Raw genomic sequence first — 17,692 nt, forward strand, 5'->3', positions numbered from 1 at the left:
TGACTATATATAAAACAGATTAAAAAACAAAGACTGACTATGTGCCATGGGGAACTATGGCCTTCCCAAGTAGCACTGTTGGTAAAGAATCTGCCTGCCAAGGAGATGCCAGAGATGTGGGTTCAATCCCTGGGCTGGGAGGATCTCCTGGAGGAGGAAATGGCAGTCCACTCCAGTATTCCTGCCAGTAAACTCCATGGACAGAAGAGTTTGGTAGAATACAGTTCATGTAGTTGCAAAATAGTCAGACACGACTTAATGACTAAACAACAACAATAACAATAAGGGACTATATTCACTATCTTACTATAAACTATAATGGAAAGGAATCTGAAAAAATATATGTATATATACAACTAAATCACTTTGCTGTACACCTGAAACACAATATTGTAAATCAACTACAGCTCATTAAAGAATAAAAAAAAAAAAATCTACAGAGCAGAGGAAACTTACTGAATGGGAGAAAATACTTGACAAAGGATTAATATGCAAATGGGCAGAGGATCTGAATAGATGTTTTTCCAGAAAAGACATATGAATGGCCATAAGGTACACGAAAAAATACTCAATGTTTCTAATTGTCAGGGAAATGCAAACGAAAACCACAATGAGATAGAACCTCCCACCTGTTAAAATGGCTATACTCAAAAACACAAGAAATTACAAACACAATGAGATAGTACCTCATATCTATTAGAATGGCTATGATTATAAAGACAAGAGATTAAATGGTATGTGGCAGTCTGGATGGGAGGGGAGTCTGGGGGAGAATGGATACATGTGTATGCATGGCTGAGTTCCTTCTCTGTTCACCTGAAACTGTAACAACATTGTTAATCAGGTATACCCCAATACAAAATGTAAAGTTTTTTAAAAATTAAATATATGCACAACTTTAAAAAAATGTGTTGGTAATATAGAAAATAGGGAACTGTTACCAGGCTTCCCTGATGGCTTAGATGGTAAAGAGTCTGCCTGCGGTGCAGGACACCTGGGTTCAATCCCTGGGTTAGGAAGATCCCCCGGAGAAGGAAATGGCAACCCACTCCAGCATCCTTGCCTGGAAAATTCCATGGATGAAGAAGCCTGGCAGGCTACAGTCCATGGGGTCCCAAAGAGCTGGACACGACTGAACAAGTCCACTTTCTTTCTTTCTTATGCATTTGTTGATGGAAATATAAGCTGGTTCAGCCAGTATGAAAAATCATATGGAGGTTCCTAAAAAAAATTAACAATAGAACTAACCATATGATCCAGCAGTTTCACTTCTGAGCATCTGAAGAAAATGAAAACGCTAACTTGAAAAGATACATGAATCCCATGTTCACTGCAGCATTACTTACAACAGCCAAGACACGGAGACAACCTCAGTGTCCACTGACAGATGAATGCGTAGAGAGGATATTGTACGTATATACAATGGAATAATACTCAACCGTAAAAAAGAATGAAAATATGCCATTTGCAGTGAATACCTAGGGAGGGGAAATAGGAATGCAATGTGTAAATGGGAAAAGGACTGTGTGAGCTGATTATAGGGAACTTAATAGTCAAATTGGTATTCATACAAAGCTACTGGAGAGTGATTTTACGATAAGACTAAATTGTGTGATTATAACACATTTACTAAACAAAGTGTGCCAGGCACTGATCTAGGCAGTGCTGGACAACAGATAGAAGGTCCCTGCCCTCATGATCCTCGCACTTAAACAACAGGGAAACAGACAACTATTTCAGGCAGTGGACATCGCACTTGAGGTTGATGAGAGGAAAGGGGGAAACTACTTTAGATGGGTGGTCAGGAGAGGCCTCTTTCAGGATGTAACTTCAGTACCGACAGTCCCATGGTGAGTCAGTCATGCAAAGCAGGAGAAGATGCTTTCAGGGTGAGTGAACAACAAGTAAAATGCTGCCAGAGAAGGAAAGCAACACCCATGAGGGTGGAACAAAGGCCAGTGTGCTAGAAGTAGCAAAGTAAGTAAAGGGAAGAATGCGGTAAAAAGACAAGACAGAGAGGCAGGAGCCAGATGTCGATGCAGGGCCGTAGAGTTATTCGGATTTTAGTTTAAGTGAAAGTCGCTCAGTCATGTCCAGCTCTTTGAGAACCTATGGACTATACAGTCCATAGAATTTTCCAGGCCAGAATACTGGAGTGGCTAGCCTTTCCCTTCTTCAAGGGATCTTCCCAGACCAGGGATCGAACCCAGGTCTCCCTCACTGCAGGTGGATTCTTTACCAGCTAAGCCACAAGGGAAGCCTAAGAATACTGGAGTGGGTAGCCTATCCCTTCTCCACCGGATCTTCCCAACCCAGCAATCAAACTGGGGTCTCCTCCATTGCAGGAGGATTCTTCACCAACTGAGCTATCAGGGAAGCCCTTTAGTTTAAGTAGCAAAGGTGTATTAAGAACCATAACCTTTATACTGCTAACAGTAGTACAAGGGATAACCATGCTCTGTGCTTAATCAAACAAGTCCCAAACAGGAACTTGTTCGTACCAAAAATGTATATGCGAACCCATGCTAACCTGAATGATAAAGTCAGTCCTTAAGATCTAAACACAGATAGAGGTTGGACAGGTTAAGGCCAAACTACATTCTTTAAAAAACCACCAGTCTTACACTTACATATGACTAATGTGCTGCTTTACTTGTCTGAAGCAAAAAAAAAAAAACACAGCGCTAAAGGACTCATTTACTTTCCTGGGCCCCAAACACAGCTGCTCTGAAACAACATTTAGACCATTCTGATAGTTCTATGGCTAACTTTTAAAGATGAAAGATCACTTTGCCTTAAGCAAAGACATGACGTATTCGTTTTCCCCCTATGTCTCCTTTCCTCAGTTCCTTGAGATTTTGACCAAACATCACTTTTTCTAGAGAGAATGACTTTACAAAGAGCAACCCGTGCTTCACTGAAGAACAGTATGTCCATCACACCACCACAACAAAACCAATCGTAACAAATAAAACCAAGAAACGGATGAACAGTTCCCTGGGCAAAAACTAAAAATGGAGTTCCACAGATGAAACCTACAGCAAAAAAAAATGAACTGTTAAAGATGATGCTACCACATAAAAAGCTACTACTTTTTTGGTAGATGACTGCAAGATTCCACAGCAAACTACAATCCATACAAGTGCTATAATCCTTCGACCTAAGTTAAGTTAGTCTCGGGGATTGACACCTGTTTATTTGCCAACTATGGCAGCAATTCATAATGTTTTCTGCGGGGGCGGGGGTCAGAGACCTCCCTCTCTCCACAAAAATGAAAATAATACACACAAAGTATTGCATGTAAATTAAGGAGTTGCATGACCTCACTTGTGTTCCTGAATGTCACCTGAAAAAATCTCTGATCTATGTATGGTATAAGTGACTATGCTGATATGGGTATGTTGAATGATATCTGGTAAATCAGTATTATCACAGTATTTTAGAATAGGAGAAAAAGCATTTACTCTCAGGGTTCTGAGATTACAAGACGCCAGGATTTGCCCCTAATTATAGCTATGTGAGGCTTCCCTGGTGGCTCAGTGGTGAAGAATCTGCCTGCAAGGCAGGAGACCTGTGTTCGATCCCCGGGTTGGGGAGATCTGGAGAAGAGAATGGCAATCCACTCGTCTTTTCTTCTGGGAAATCCCAGGGACAGAGGAGTCCAGTAGGCTACAGTCCAGGGGGTCACAAAGTCAGACACAACTGAGTGACTAAAAGCATCAACCACATTGCTATATGAGTTACTTAGCCCCTTCTAAATTTAAGTTTCTCATTTTTTAAGGTAAATATAATACCTACAGCAGAGGATTCCTGTGATGACCGAAACACAGGATAAAACACTTCACACTCTGATTAGCTCCAAAAGTGAAAGTCAAAGTCACTCAGTCGAGTTCAACTCTTTGCAACCCCATGGACTATGTGGTCCACGGAATTCTCCAGGCCAGAATACTGGAGTGGGTAGCCTTTCCCTTCTCCAGGAGATCTTCCCAACCCGGGTATCTAACCCAGGTCTCCTGCATTGCAGGAGGATTCTTTACCATCTGAGCCACCAGGGAAGTCCAACTAGCTCCAAGTAGGTTCTCAAATGCCGTTATTTCTTTGCTCTTCCCTTTCAAGTCTTGTTTGACTATTAGTGGTAGAATAGTCTGTAAAAGATTACAGAAGTCAGAATTCTCCAGAAAATTGAGAGTATTAAATTTGACTTTTCCTCCACTTAATTTTGGCTCTTCTCTCCAGCACAAACATATAAAGAATCTGCTACTGGTTTAAAGGAGTAAACCTGATTAACACTCTAAGGGAAAGAAACCTCAGATACACACAAACCACACTGGTGGTCTATGAGAGCTAAAGAAACTGAATCCTGAATATCTCACAGTCGAGTGATGCATTTTGTATTCAACTGAGCTGTGAAGACTTGGCCTTTTAATTAAGTCACTAAACCATTATTAATTTTTGATGGAGATGGCTTGATTGTTCTGGCCAAAACACTTCAAAAATACATACAAAAATGTGTTTAAAAAGGAGTTACGTGGGACTTCCTTGGTGGTCCAGTGGCTTAGACTCTGTGCTCCCAATGCAGGGGGCATGGGTTCAGGCAAAAAAAAAAAAAAAGTTTCGTTAGGAGGGTAAGTATGGCAGCTGGAATGGTGGGGAAAAACAAGTAAAATCCAGGAGGGCCATTAAGTCAAGATTCTTCAATGGGACTGGGCAGAAACTAAAAGGCAATGAGGTACACGTGGCAGGTACAAGTATGGAGTTAAAATGCAAGCATCTTAAACATCATTTAGAAAAGACTCTTATACTCTTGAACACAGATAAAACATATCTACATATGGATATGCTTACCTTGACTGCCATGTATCACACATTTTCTATTCTACTCTATTCCGTAGGAAAGTAAAAAAGCTGGTGGCTACTCATTGAACTGATTTCGTAACTCACTTATGGGTTGAAATCAGCAATCTGAAGGACACTGAGCTAGAGTGTTCCCACACAGTAAAACTTAGGAACCTCGTGCCTAAAGTGTTGCAAAGCAAAAAGAGAACTGAAAGGAAGAAAGCAATAAAGAACTTGTTTTTAAAAAGATTAAGAGGAATGCCATGCCCAGGATCAGAGCACTAGTCAAGATTTTGTCTGTACTGCCACAACCACTCTTGTGCCTGAGGCAAGCCACTTTCTGGGCCTCCTGGAGGTAGGGGGTTGGTTGAGTAGATGTTCTTGAAGGTCACAAATAAGAGAACACGAAAATACAGAAGTAAAATTCACCCTGGCAAACAATGAAGTCTCGGAAAAACATCCATATCCATCTGATACAAAACGGAATGCTGACAGTATTTAATGCATCAGCCAGGTGTTCAATTAGGTTAATTGGATCTTCCCGATTCTTGTAAGGCAAAGCATTCCCTGAGGAGTTCGACAACCTACCTACCAGAACAGTTCATGTCAGCACTTCTTTTATAAATATTAGGCTCAGACATCGTACACAGGGTCAAATGCGTAAATGGCCTAGGTCCCTCACAGAGGGGCCTGGATTTGTCCTCTAGCCCAAAAGACAATCAAGGCTTGCGTACTCTTAGCCATCACCTGCTACTTATTGGTTCACCCCATCCCTAACTGACGTCCACATGTTTGTCTCGAGACATGAAGCAAACTCCTCAGCAGTAAGGTCCAGACTAAAAGCTCTGTGGGGTGCATGCATGTGTGTGGACCCAGAACCGACACGAGAGAAAGAGAAAATAGAGTCCTTCACCTTTATAAGCTTGCGTATGGGCCCGGCGGCGGCGAAAGCAAATCAGCTCGGGGTAGAGGTAGCTAGGTGAGTGAGTTCGGGTGGGGGAAAAGGGCCAAAAACCCAGGAGTCAGCCCGGGAAATGGAGGGGCGGGGCAGAAATAAAAAGAAGAGTTACCATGCCGCCGAGCACTTCGTCCTGGTCATCAGCGAGAACCAGCACCACATTGGGCCTCCGAGAGCCCTTCGCCGCCCCGGAGACCCCCAGGCAACCACCTAGCAGCAGCAGCAGAAGCAGCGGCGGCGGTGGCGCTGGGCTGCCGGAGGGCAGGTGGCGGGGGCCGCCTCGCCGGGGCCTATCTGGGGCCAGAGACAGGAACCGCATGGCAGACAGGGCTCCGGGGGGACCCCGGGCGGAGTATAGAGACGTGCGGATGACTGACGAGCAAGTGGAAGATAAGGTGTACAGTAGGGGGCAGAAGCTCAGGTCAAGCGTTTTCTCCCGGGCGCGATCACGTGAATCGGGGGCAGGAGGCGGAGCACGCCGTGCGGTCACGTGACGGGAGACGGGGCGGGGCTTCGGACGGAAAGGGAGCTGGGCTGGAGCAGCCGGTAGGGAAAGCGGGAAGTGGCCTGGAAGGGGCGAGGAGGCTGCAGCCCGGCGAACCCGCCTTTGCTTCCAACTCGGGCAGAGGTTGGGTTCTGGTAGGACCTGTTTCGGAGTGCTTTGCGCAGGGATGAAAATGGGGGAAAGATCGGATAAAAGGAGGAGGGAATCAGTCAATAGGAAGCAATTACGGCATCTGGTCCAATCACTTCATGGCAAATAGATGGGGAAACAATGGAAACAGTGACACACTTTATTTGGGGGGGCTCCAAAATGACCGCAGACGGTGACTGCAGACATGAAATTAAAAGACGCTTGCTACTTGGAAGAAAAGCTATGACCAATCTAGACAGCGTATTAAAAAGGTCTGTCTAGTCAAAGCTATGGTTTTTCCAGTAGTCATGTATGGATATGAGAGTTGGACTAGAAAGAAAGCAGAGTGCCGAAGAATTGATTCTTTTAAACTGTGGTGTTGGAAAAGACTCTTGAGAGTCCCTTGGACTGCAAGGAGATCCAACCAGTCCATCCAAAGGAAATCAGTCCTAAATATTCACTGGAAGGACTGATATTGAAGCTGAAACGCCAATACTTCGGCCACCTGATGCGAAGAACTGACTGGTTTGAAAAGACCCTGATGTTGGGAAAGATTGAAGGAGGGAGGAGAATAGGATGACAGAGGGTGAGATGGTTGGATGGCATCACTGACTGGATGAGTGTGAGCAAGCTCCTGGAGTTGGTGATGGACAGGAAAGCCTGATGTGCTGCAGTCCATGGCGTCGCAAAGAGTTGGACACGACTGAGCCACTGAACTAAGAAAAAGGAGGAATATGCCTCCCAGGTAGTGGAAGCTGGTGGGCAAAGTCTGGGTCTTACTGTGGTTAATCCTTGAGTCAGTTCAGCTCAGTGGCTCAGTCGTCTCCAACTCTTTGCGACCCCGTGAACCACAGCACGCCAGGCCTCTCTGTTCATCACCAACTCCCGGAGTCCACCCAAACCCATGTCCATCCAGTCGATGATGCCATCCAACCATCCCATCCTCCGTCATCCCCTTCTCACACGGACCACGGCCTTGTCTAACTCATTGAAACAGCTGTGCCATGTGGGGCCACCCAAGATGGCGGGGTCATGGTGGAGAGGTCTCACAGAATGTGGTCCACTGGAGAAAGGAATGGCAAACCACTTCAGTATTCTTATCTTGAGAACCCCATGAACAGTATGAAAAGGCAAAAAGATAGGACACTGAAAGATGAACTCCCCAGATAGGTAGGTGCCCAATATGCTACTGGAGATCAGTGGAGAAATAACTCCAGAAAGAATGAAGCTGCTGCTGCTAAGTCACTTCAGTCATGTCTGACTCTGTGCGACCCCATAGACGGCAGCCCACCAGGCTCCCCTGTCCCTGGGATTCTTAAGGCAAGAACACTGGAGTGGGTTGCCATTTCCCTCTCCAATGCATGAAAGTGAAAAGGGAAAGGGAAGTAGCTCAGTTGTGTCCGACTCTTCGTGACCCCAGCCTACCAGGCTCTTCCGTCCATGGGATTTGCCAGGCAAGAGTACTGGAGTGGGGTGCCATTGCCTTCTCCGGAAAGAATGAAGGGATGGAGCCAAAGCAAAAACAACACCCAGTTGTGAATGGGACTGGTGATGGAAGCAGGGTTCGATGCTGTAGAGGGCAATATTGCATAGGAACCTGGAATGTTAGGTCCGTGAATCTAGGCAAATTGGAATTGGTCAAACAGGAGATGACAAGAGTGAACATTAACATTCTAGGAATCAGTGAACTAAGATGGCCTGGAATGGGTGAATTTAACTCAGATGACCATTATATCACTACTGTGGGCAGGAATCCCTTAGAAGAAATGGAGTAGCCATCATAGTCAACAAGAGTCCAAAATGCAGTACTTAGTTGCAATTTCAAAAACGACATAAAAATCTCTTCGTTTCCAAGGCAAACCATTCAGTATCACGGTAATCCAATTCTATGCTCCAACCAGTAACGCTGAAGAAGCTGAAGTTGAATCCCTGAGTCAACAAATGCTTATTGAAAGCCCTTATATATAAAATTGCTTTTAATATTTCCTGCAACTCATTTTAACTGTAAACCTGACTATACTATTCCTCAGCTGATACCGTGATTTCAAACCAACAGTTTCAGGATATTTTGGCAGCCTAAATAACCCCTGATGGATTTTGGAATATTTACCCTAACATTCAATTGGTGAGTTTATGAAAGACCTCTTAGATGAAAGTTGGAGGCTGTGCAATTAAGCAAAAATCAGTACACGGCTTTATGGTTACCCAACCAAATATTAAGTAAACTTTTGGGGGAAATTCCATGAACCTAGGACTCCAAATATTTCAGTGATAGCTCCAGAACAGCTGCTACTCTACCCAAGTCTAGGAAACAGAACCATCTCTGGCCTTGGAGGGTATATATTTAGTGACATAAGTCATACTGAGACAGATACTGTGTGGTATCATTTATATGTGGAATCTAAAAAAGAAACTAGTGAATATAACAATAGCAGAAGAAATATCCCTGGCAAGGTGAACAAGACTTATTATCAACTGAGAATAGCAGGCTGTGCCTTCTGTTTCCTAACAGATAAAGTGTATTTTTTCTAAGCTGAGCCCTCTGACTGGAAGTCTTCAAACTTGTGGAAGCTCTGTAGTAGTATAAGGTAAAAATAATTATGGAAGTGCTTAGTAATGTCATACATGCAATCAGGCTTATGAAAAAGGTAATGTCCTTTATTTTATTACTATTTTTAAAAAGTAAGTACAGAAGACAAGAGAATCTTTTAAAAATGAAGTAGAATATATAAAGCAGATAACTAGGAAGGACCTACCATATAATACAGGAAACTCTTATTCAATACCCTGTAATGACCTATATGGGAAAAGAATCTTAAAAAAGAGTGGATTTAACATATGCATAACTGATTCACTTTGCTGTATAGCAGAAACTAACACAACATTTTAAATCAGCTATACGCCAAAAAAGTTTTTTTTAAGTGCTGTGAAAAAAGAGAATGCAGTAGGTTTCCACTGCAAAAGAGAATTGTGTTGGGAATCTGGTCAGAGTACTCCCCAGATGGCCAGTGTAGTGCGTTACAGCCTCAAGCTTGGCTAATTTTGCAACCTGATGGAAAAACTAACCCATATGTATTCAGATTTCAAGGCTTCCAGTAAGACTTTCTGCACAAATAAAAATAATCTATCTGCACTGATGCTCCAAATTGTAAAATTTTATCGCTGTTTTTGTATCAAAACTAGATTGTAAATTATTTGAGGCCAGAGATGTATAATTAGATACGAGCTTTGTTCCAAATGTTAGGCTCATGCTGAGGACACACTCCCTTTTTCATGGAATTTGCAATTTAGTGGCATAGAAATTTGGGGCTTGCCAGGTGGTTCAGTGGTAAAGAATCCACCTGGCTAAGGCAGGAGACACAGGAGACTCGGATTTGATCCCCGGGTCAGGAAGATCCCCTGGAGAAGGAAATGGCAACTCACTGCAGTATTCTTGCTAGGAAAATCCCACGGACAGAGGAGTCTGGAGGGCTACAGTCCATAGGGTCACGACAAGTTAGATATGACTGAGCATGCACGCACAGGAGAGAAACACACAGTATAACAATCATAAAAGTATATAATTGCAAATAGGGAAACATGCTATGAAGGAAAAGTAGAATGTGATGTGCATTTAAGGGGGTTATTCAGTTCAGTTGTCACTCAGTCCTGTCTGACTCTGCAGCACCATGGACTACAGCACACCAGGCTTCCCTGTCCATCACCAACTCCAGGAGCTTGCTCACACTCATGTCCATTGAGTCGGTGATGCCATCCAACCATCTCATCCTCTGTCATCCCCTTCACCTCCCGCCTTCAATCTTTTCCAGCATCAGGGTCTTTTCAAATGAGTCAGTTCTTCGCATCAGGTGGCCAAAGTACTGGAGCTTTAGCTTCAGCATTAGTCCTTCCAATGAATATTCAGGACTGATTTCCTTTAGGATTGACTGGTTTGATCTCCTTCCAGTCCAAGGGACTTTCAAGAGTCTTCTCCAACACCACAGTTCAAAAGCATCAATTCTTTGGCGCTCAGCTTTCTTTATAGTCCAACTCTCACAACCATACATGACTACTGGAAAAACCATAGCTTTGACTAGATGGACCTTTGTTGGCAAAGTAATTTCTCTGCTTTTTAATACACTGTCTAGATTGGTCATAGCTTTTCTTCCAAGGAGCAAGCATCTTTTCATTTCATGTCTGCAGTCACCGTCTGCAGTGATTTTGGAGCCCCTCAAAGTTAAAGTCTGTCACTGTTTCCATTGTTTCCCCACCTATTTGCCATGAAGAGAGGGGAGCATATGCCATGATCTTAATTTTTTGAATGTTTGAGTTTTACTGATCTAAGATACCCTGAGGAAATAACTTTGAATGACAGTCTGAAGTTTAAAGAAGGTAATTTGTTAATAGAATAGTTGGTGGTAGAATGCCTCCTAGGTTTCCCAGGTAGTGGTGTTAGTGGTAAAGAATCTGTCTGCCAATGCAGGAGGCAAAAGAAATGTTGGTTTGATCCCTGGATTGGAAAGATCCCCTGGAGGAGGAAATGGCAACCTGGTCCAGTATTCTTGCCTGAAAAATTCCATGGACAGAGGAGACTTGTGGGCTACAGTCCATGGTGTTGCAAAGAGTTGGACTTGAATGAGCGAGGGTGCGCGCGCGCGCGTGCACACACACACACACACACACAGAAAGTCTCCTAGACATGGACTTCAGCATGTGCAAAGGCTCTAAGGATGTGCATTCAAATAACTTAAAGAAGCCAGCGTGATTGCAGCTGAGGCAGAGAGGAGCGGGAGAGATAGGCAGGGTCCAGACCCTATGTTAAATATTTTGGTCTTTAGCCTAAGGCTAATGGGAAATCACTGGAAGAGTAGCAGAGAAAAATAGTCATACATAAATTTTTATAAGATCCTTTTGGCTATGGCATGGTGTCAGACTAGAAGAGGACAAGAATGCATAAAGATAGATCAGTTAGATGAGAAGTTGATGATAACAGGGGCAAAAACAGATTTTATATGACCTGAAGCTTATATACAATTTGGGGGGCTCCTTAAGCAAAAGAATAGCAATTTTAAACACAAAAGTTAGTATTTAGACTGAGAAAATAAAGGGACTTCCCTGTAGCTCAGACAGTAAAGAACCTGCCTGCAATATAGGAGCCCCAGGTTTGATCCCTGGGTTGGTAAGATCCTCTGGAGAAGGGAATGGCAATCCACTTCAGTGTTCTTGCCTGGAGAATCCCATGGACAGAGGCTGGTGGCCTACAGTGTGTCCCCTCATGGGGTCACAAAGAGTCAGGCACAACTGAGCAACTAACACCAGACAGAAAATAAATCGTAATATTATAAATTACTAAAAGTTGAAAAATATTATGAAAAATGCAAAAATTTTAAGTAATGAAATATTTTATTAGGTAACTGTCAGACATTTCTCTTCAAACTTCCCCCCCAATTTTTATGGAGTCTTTAAGTGACTCTTCATATGACAATGGTTTGTAATATTTTCTATAGAGATAATACAAAGATAATTTATTTTTTCTCTAGCATGATCAGTATTTGTTTTTCATTAATACCTCAGAAAAAATCTTTTCATCTTCATAGTTCATTGTTTGTGTGCACGTGTGTATGTGTGTATGAAATTTCAGAAGCTCTATCAAATATTTCACATGAGCATTTCAAATTTTCTTGCACAGTTACTAATCTTAGATATTCTTTGAATTGACAGCACTAATTTAGTGATCAGTGCACTCATTGTAATCACCTATTTTGAGTTTAGATCATCTTCATTGATGTTAGTTTGAGGTCAAATCAGAAAAAAATTTAAATATTTTAAAATGAATTTATATGACTCACTTCTCCTTACCGATTGATTATCAAATGATTGAAGAGCCTATTTATTAATTTTATTTGCAATTTGTCTCTTCCTCTTAATTGTCTTTGTTACGATCTGAAAAAAAAATTATGACTACTCACTTTTCAATGTCAAAATAATTTCGCTTGATTTTCTCACTCATCTTTATCACTTTGATTTCATATTCATTAATTTTTAATCTCAATTTTATCTCAATGCTTTAAATCAATAAATCTAAGGATGATGAAAGAAGGTAACTACTATTATATATATCCACATCAGGAGTCTATAATTTATCAGTTGTTTCATTGAAGCATTCCAAAATATCTTTCTAAAATTTCAATTAAAATGTTATATTTGAGTTTTACCAATGGGTTGAATAATGTTATTACATCTCCTGGGTATTCTGGTTTGTCTTCTATCATTGCAAATACACTTTAGAGTCCATTTTCGATGAGTCTTATGTTGTAAGTGTTTAACACCTTTGTAAGGCACAGACCTTTTACTATACTTAGACTCTTCAAAGAAAAATTCCCAATGGTATACGTGTTTAAAATATTCCATATAGTAGTTGAACCTGGAAATAAAATACACAGCTGTTTCACATTATTGAAGTAGTTAACAATGTCAAGTACTTTGAAGGCAGCCTTTCCTTTCATAAAAATAAGCTAATAACTTTTGCATGGCTCCTGTTCTGTAAAGTTGTTTTTAAAGAGCCTGCAGCCTTTTGGCTTAATCGTGGTAACAGCTGTGCTGACATATGACTGATTGTAAATGTTGCTCAACTGCATGTTAAAATCGCCCAAATCTTGTCTCACTTTAAGGTTTCATAAATGTTTTCAGTTGGCTAAAAAAATTAAAAATTATTAATAGGGTTTCCTTTTAGAAGAGTTGTGCACAATAATTGACAACTGATCAGTATTTGTCACATCCTGAACAGAATATGTAATACTATTTGGTGTCTGGTTATGAATTTGACTTACCACTTTAACAAACACAATCATTTATTTATTTTTGCTGTTAGCTCTTAGTTGCGGCACATAGACTTCATTGCCCCATGGCATGTGGGTTCCTAGTTCCCCTAACAGGTATTCGACCCTTGTCCTCTGCATTGGAAGGTGGAATTTTCTTTTTTAAAAATAATTTTATTTACTTATTTATTTATTGGCTGTGCTGGGCCTTCGTTGCCACGTGGGCTTTTCTCTAGTTGTGGTGAGTGGGGGGCTTCTTTCTAGTTGCTGTGTGGTGGCTTTTCATTGCAGTGACTTCTCTTTTTTCTGAGCACAGGCTTTAGGGTGTGTGGGCTTCAGTATCTGCAGCTCAGTGGCTCCGTAGTTGTGATTCCCAGGCTCTAAAGCACAGGCTTAATAGCTGTGGCACATGGGCTCAGTTGCACGGTGGCATGTGGGATCTTCCTGGACCACGGATAGAACCCATGTCTTTTGCATTAGCAGGTAGATTCTTTACCACTGAGCCACCAGGGAAGCCCTGGAAGGCAGATTCTTAACCACTGGACCACTAGGAAGTCCCATGACTTACCACTTATAAGAAAGCATTTTCTCATCACTTCAATTAATTTTTCATAAATTATTTTGATAAAATAAGTCATACTTATTCATTTTGTCATTTTCCCCAAGAGTTTAAACCAAAATGTATAAAATCCGGCTACTGAAAAATTTCCATAAAATTTTTTAGGTACAACACCATCTTTTATCATAACCTGTTTCACTTTTAATAACCTCAAAATTCCAGCCTCTGGCCATGAAAGAGAAACAGGGCCAGATTAACCCTCCTGCTCTGAACAAGTAGAAAACAGGACAAGATGTATATTTTCACACAATGGACAAGAGTCAGTGCAAGATTGTAATCTATGTATGAAGGAAAATAAACAATTGCCCCAGTTTTCAATGGGGAGGCAAATTCTGAACCAGGGAGTCAGAAAAGGGATAACATGTAGAATAAAGTTGAATTGAAAGGAGAAAGGTTCAGTTGAGGGGGGCTGAAATAGCTAGAACCTGGGGGCAACGTTCCAAAGAGGAGGAAGCTAGGTAGGTGCTGCTGCTGCTGCTAAGTCGCTTCAGTCATGTCCGACTCTGTGCAACCCCATAGACAGCAGCCCACCAGGCTCCCCCGTCCCTGGGATTCTCCAGGCAAGAACACTGGAGTGGGTTGCCATTTCCTTCTCCAATGCAGGAAAGTGAAAAGGGAAAGTGAAGTCACTCAGTCGTGTCCGACTCTCAGCGACCCCATGGACTGTGGCCCACCAGGCTCCTCCGTCCATGGGATTTTCCAGGTAAGAGTACTGGAGTGGGGTGCCATTGCCTTCTCCATATGTAGGTGCAAAGATATATAAATCTGCAAAGATATCCTTGTGAGACTTTGTTGAACACTGGGATGTGCATGCCTTGAGTGAAAACAGTACAACCTAGACAATGAATGACCAGGGAGATGTAATAATTCTGAGAGGAGTTGGAAATGTTTGCGATCCAACCATCCAGAAGGGAAAGTCTTTCTTGATCACAAGGAGCATTCAGTGGAGAACATAGAAAGGTTACACTTTTGTAACAGAGCAAAACTACCATGAATGAAAAAGTACTGTATGCCTACAATAAGGAAGTTAGAATACAAGTCTCAAAATACCAACCTGATCTACAAGAAACAACTGGCATGCCAACATAAGGCCCCATACTCTTTAAGGGAAGGCTACAAAATTTAGACACACAATATAGAATTTACAATGGCCTAGATCCAATAAAAAATAACTACTACACAGAGCCCCTCAAAAGGAGAATGTGACCCATAACCAAAAGAAAAATCAGTTAGTAAAAAGAGATAATAAATGACAAGATGAATAAATTAGCTGATCGGGGTGTTAAAACACCTATAACCATATGTCATAATAGAGTTTAAACAGATCTGGGCAGCCTGCAGAACATCTATCCATCCATTATATTGATGATATCATGCTGATCAGGTAAGATGAACAAAAGGCAGATATCTTTCATGTGACACAGCTCCTGGGGATAGGAGAGAGACCCTATGAAAATTCAGGGACTTGGCACTCAGTAAAGGATCTTATGGCACCCCGCCTGGAAAATCCTATGGGCGGAGGAGCCTGGTGGGCTGCAGTCCATGGGGTCTCGAAGAGTTGGACATGACTGAGCAACTTCACTTTCACGCTTTGGAGAAGGAAATGGCAACCCACTCCAGTGTTCTTGCCTGGAGAATCCCAGGGACGGGGGAGCCTGGTGGGCTGCTGTCTCTGGGGTCACACAGAGTCGGACACGACTGAATCGACTTAGCAGCAGCAGCAAAGGATCTTAGGGGTCCAGGGTTGTGTCAGGAAGTAAAAACAAATCACTGCTTCTTCCACTTCTTGCTGAAAAAAAAAAGGGGGAGGGTGAGGCACATTGCTTGGTAGGCCTTTTGGTATTCATACACAACCCATTCTATCTAGGAGTATCGCTCTAGCCCGTATGCAGGGTGACTGGAAAGGATACCAGATTTGGGTAGAGGCTGGAGCAGATAGGACTTGCAAGTGGCACAGCGGTAAAGAATCCCCCTACGGATGCAGGAGATGCAGGAGACACGGGTTCAATCCCTGGTCAGGAAGATCCCCTGGAGTAGGAAACGGCAACCCACTCCAGTATTCTTGCCTGGAAGATCCCATGGACAGAGGAGCCTGGCAGTCTTCCATCTATGGGGTCACAAAGAGGCGGACGTGACTGAGTGGCTGGAGCACACACGCTGGAGCAGAAAAGCACGCTGTAGCAGACACGGCTGCTAACACAATCTGTGGGGCTTTTTGTTAAAATAACAGGAAAAAAGTGACACTGAGGATGATAAGATACCAACATTTTCATTAAGAAATATTGAATTGCTTACAAAATACAATAGGGGTTATAGTGATAGATGAATAAATAACACTAATCTTACAAACAGCAAAAAATTTTTTGGTGTTATAATTTATATAATACAATAAATAATACTTTATTAATGTGATATATTGATTGATGATATAATTTTTCTGGCTTGCTTCCCTATAAATTCATTTCATAGGCCTTTAAAATGTGTATTTTTAACAATGTCATTTTTCAATTGATGTAACTGAAAGCAATCTCAGTGGCTCTGAGCAAATGCCTGCATTGCAAATAATTTTTGATAATTTTTAATTTTAAGGATGATATTTCTTCTAATATAACTTATACTGGAGCTTTTAAGGGTATTCTATAGAATGTATAACAGTGGGATAAATTTTTGAGAGATTATTTCAAAATACAAATTTCAGCACAGGTAGAGCTAATGACTGTGGAATAATTTTTATAAAAACATTTAATTATTTCTACAGAGCAGTTTTATTTAGATATGAATTTAATTTTAAATGTAAATCATACATGTTTATAATTTTGCAATTGTAAAGTTCTAAATGGTATAATAGTTACATTGTAATATTTCCTCTGACATTTCCTATGACTTGTGAAGGGTATACAAGGGTGGCTTCAAGTTTTTATATAAGTATATGCATTTTACCACTGTACCTTCAATTATAAGAAAAAAGTAAAATTTTAAGTTGTTTTCATCATTAATAACTAATTTATCCAGAGCTACATATGAAAATAGTGTTCTTTTCCATCCAGTGCAATGATCTTTTTAAAAAATTAATTAATTAATTAATTAACTATTTTGGGCTGCTATGGGTCTTTGTTGCTGCATGTGGGCTTTCCCTAGTTGCAGCAAGCAGGGCTACTCTAGTTGTGTGAACGGGCTTCTATTTATGGTGTTCTGTCTTCTCATTGCAGTGGCCTCTTTTGTGGAACGCGGGCTCTAGGCACATGAACTTCAGTAGTTGTGGCGCAGCTGCTCAATGACATGTGGAACCTTCCCTGACCAAGGATTGCAGGAGACCTGTGTCCCCTGCACTGGCAGGCAGATTCTTGCACCACCAGGGAAGTCTCCATGCAATGATTTTTAAATTTAATTTCTATCTAAGCTCGTGGATATTTGATTTGCCACATTGTAGAAGTTTTCAAAACCAGAGACTCTAAACTCTTTGAAGAAGTCTAATAATTTTCTGATATGCTTCATTTCAATATCCACGTGTGCTTTTATTTTGTAGTGATTTACTGACAAAGTATATTGCCTGAAAGCTGGCAGTTCCTGTCCTGGATCTCAAGAGATCTGTGGAAACATCATTGGGGAACAGATGGACAAGCTCTACCCTTACAGTAGGTCTCAGTATCAGTTTTAAGTAGAAAATCTTCCTTTCTTCTGCTGCTGGCTGCTGCTTTTCCACTGTTCTCTCCACTGTTGCTGCCACCAGCCTGGGCTCTGGTCTCTGCCTCTTCACCTGGGGGCCCTGAGGCTCTCTGGCCTGCCTGGAGATGGGGTATGACAATTTTTTGGTGCTTGGCTACTGCCTACTCTACCCCCAATCCTGG

At 41.8% G+C, this 17,692-nt stretch overlaps 1 protein-coding gene across 1 annotated transcript in view; it reads right to left on the bottom strand.

The window, feature by feature from the left end:
- The window catches only part of GNS (glucosamine (N-acetyl)-6-sulfatase), a 47,903-nt gene extending 41,623 nt beyond the window's left edge, over positions 1-6,280 (bottom strand). Inside the window, exon 1 of the mRNA XM_040233377.1 lies at positions 5,907-6,280. Coding sequence (XP_040089311.1) covers positions 5,907-6,113 — 207 coding nt within the window. The 5' untranslated portion in view covers positions 6,114-6,280. The remainder of the gene's footprint in view (positions 1-5,906) is intronic.
- Between the last annotated feature and the right edge of the window lie 11,412 nt (positions 6,281-17,692).

The sequence above is a fragment of the Oryx dammah genome, unplaced genomic scaffold, assembly GCF_014754425.2.
Source record: "Oryx dammah isolate SB20612 unplaced genomic scaffold, SCBI_Odam_1.1 HiC_scaffold_29, whole genome shotgun sequence".
Taxonomy (NCBI): Eukaryota; Metazoa; Chordata; class Mammalia; order Artiodactyla; family Bovidae; genus Oryx; species Oryx dammah.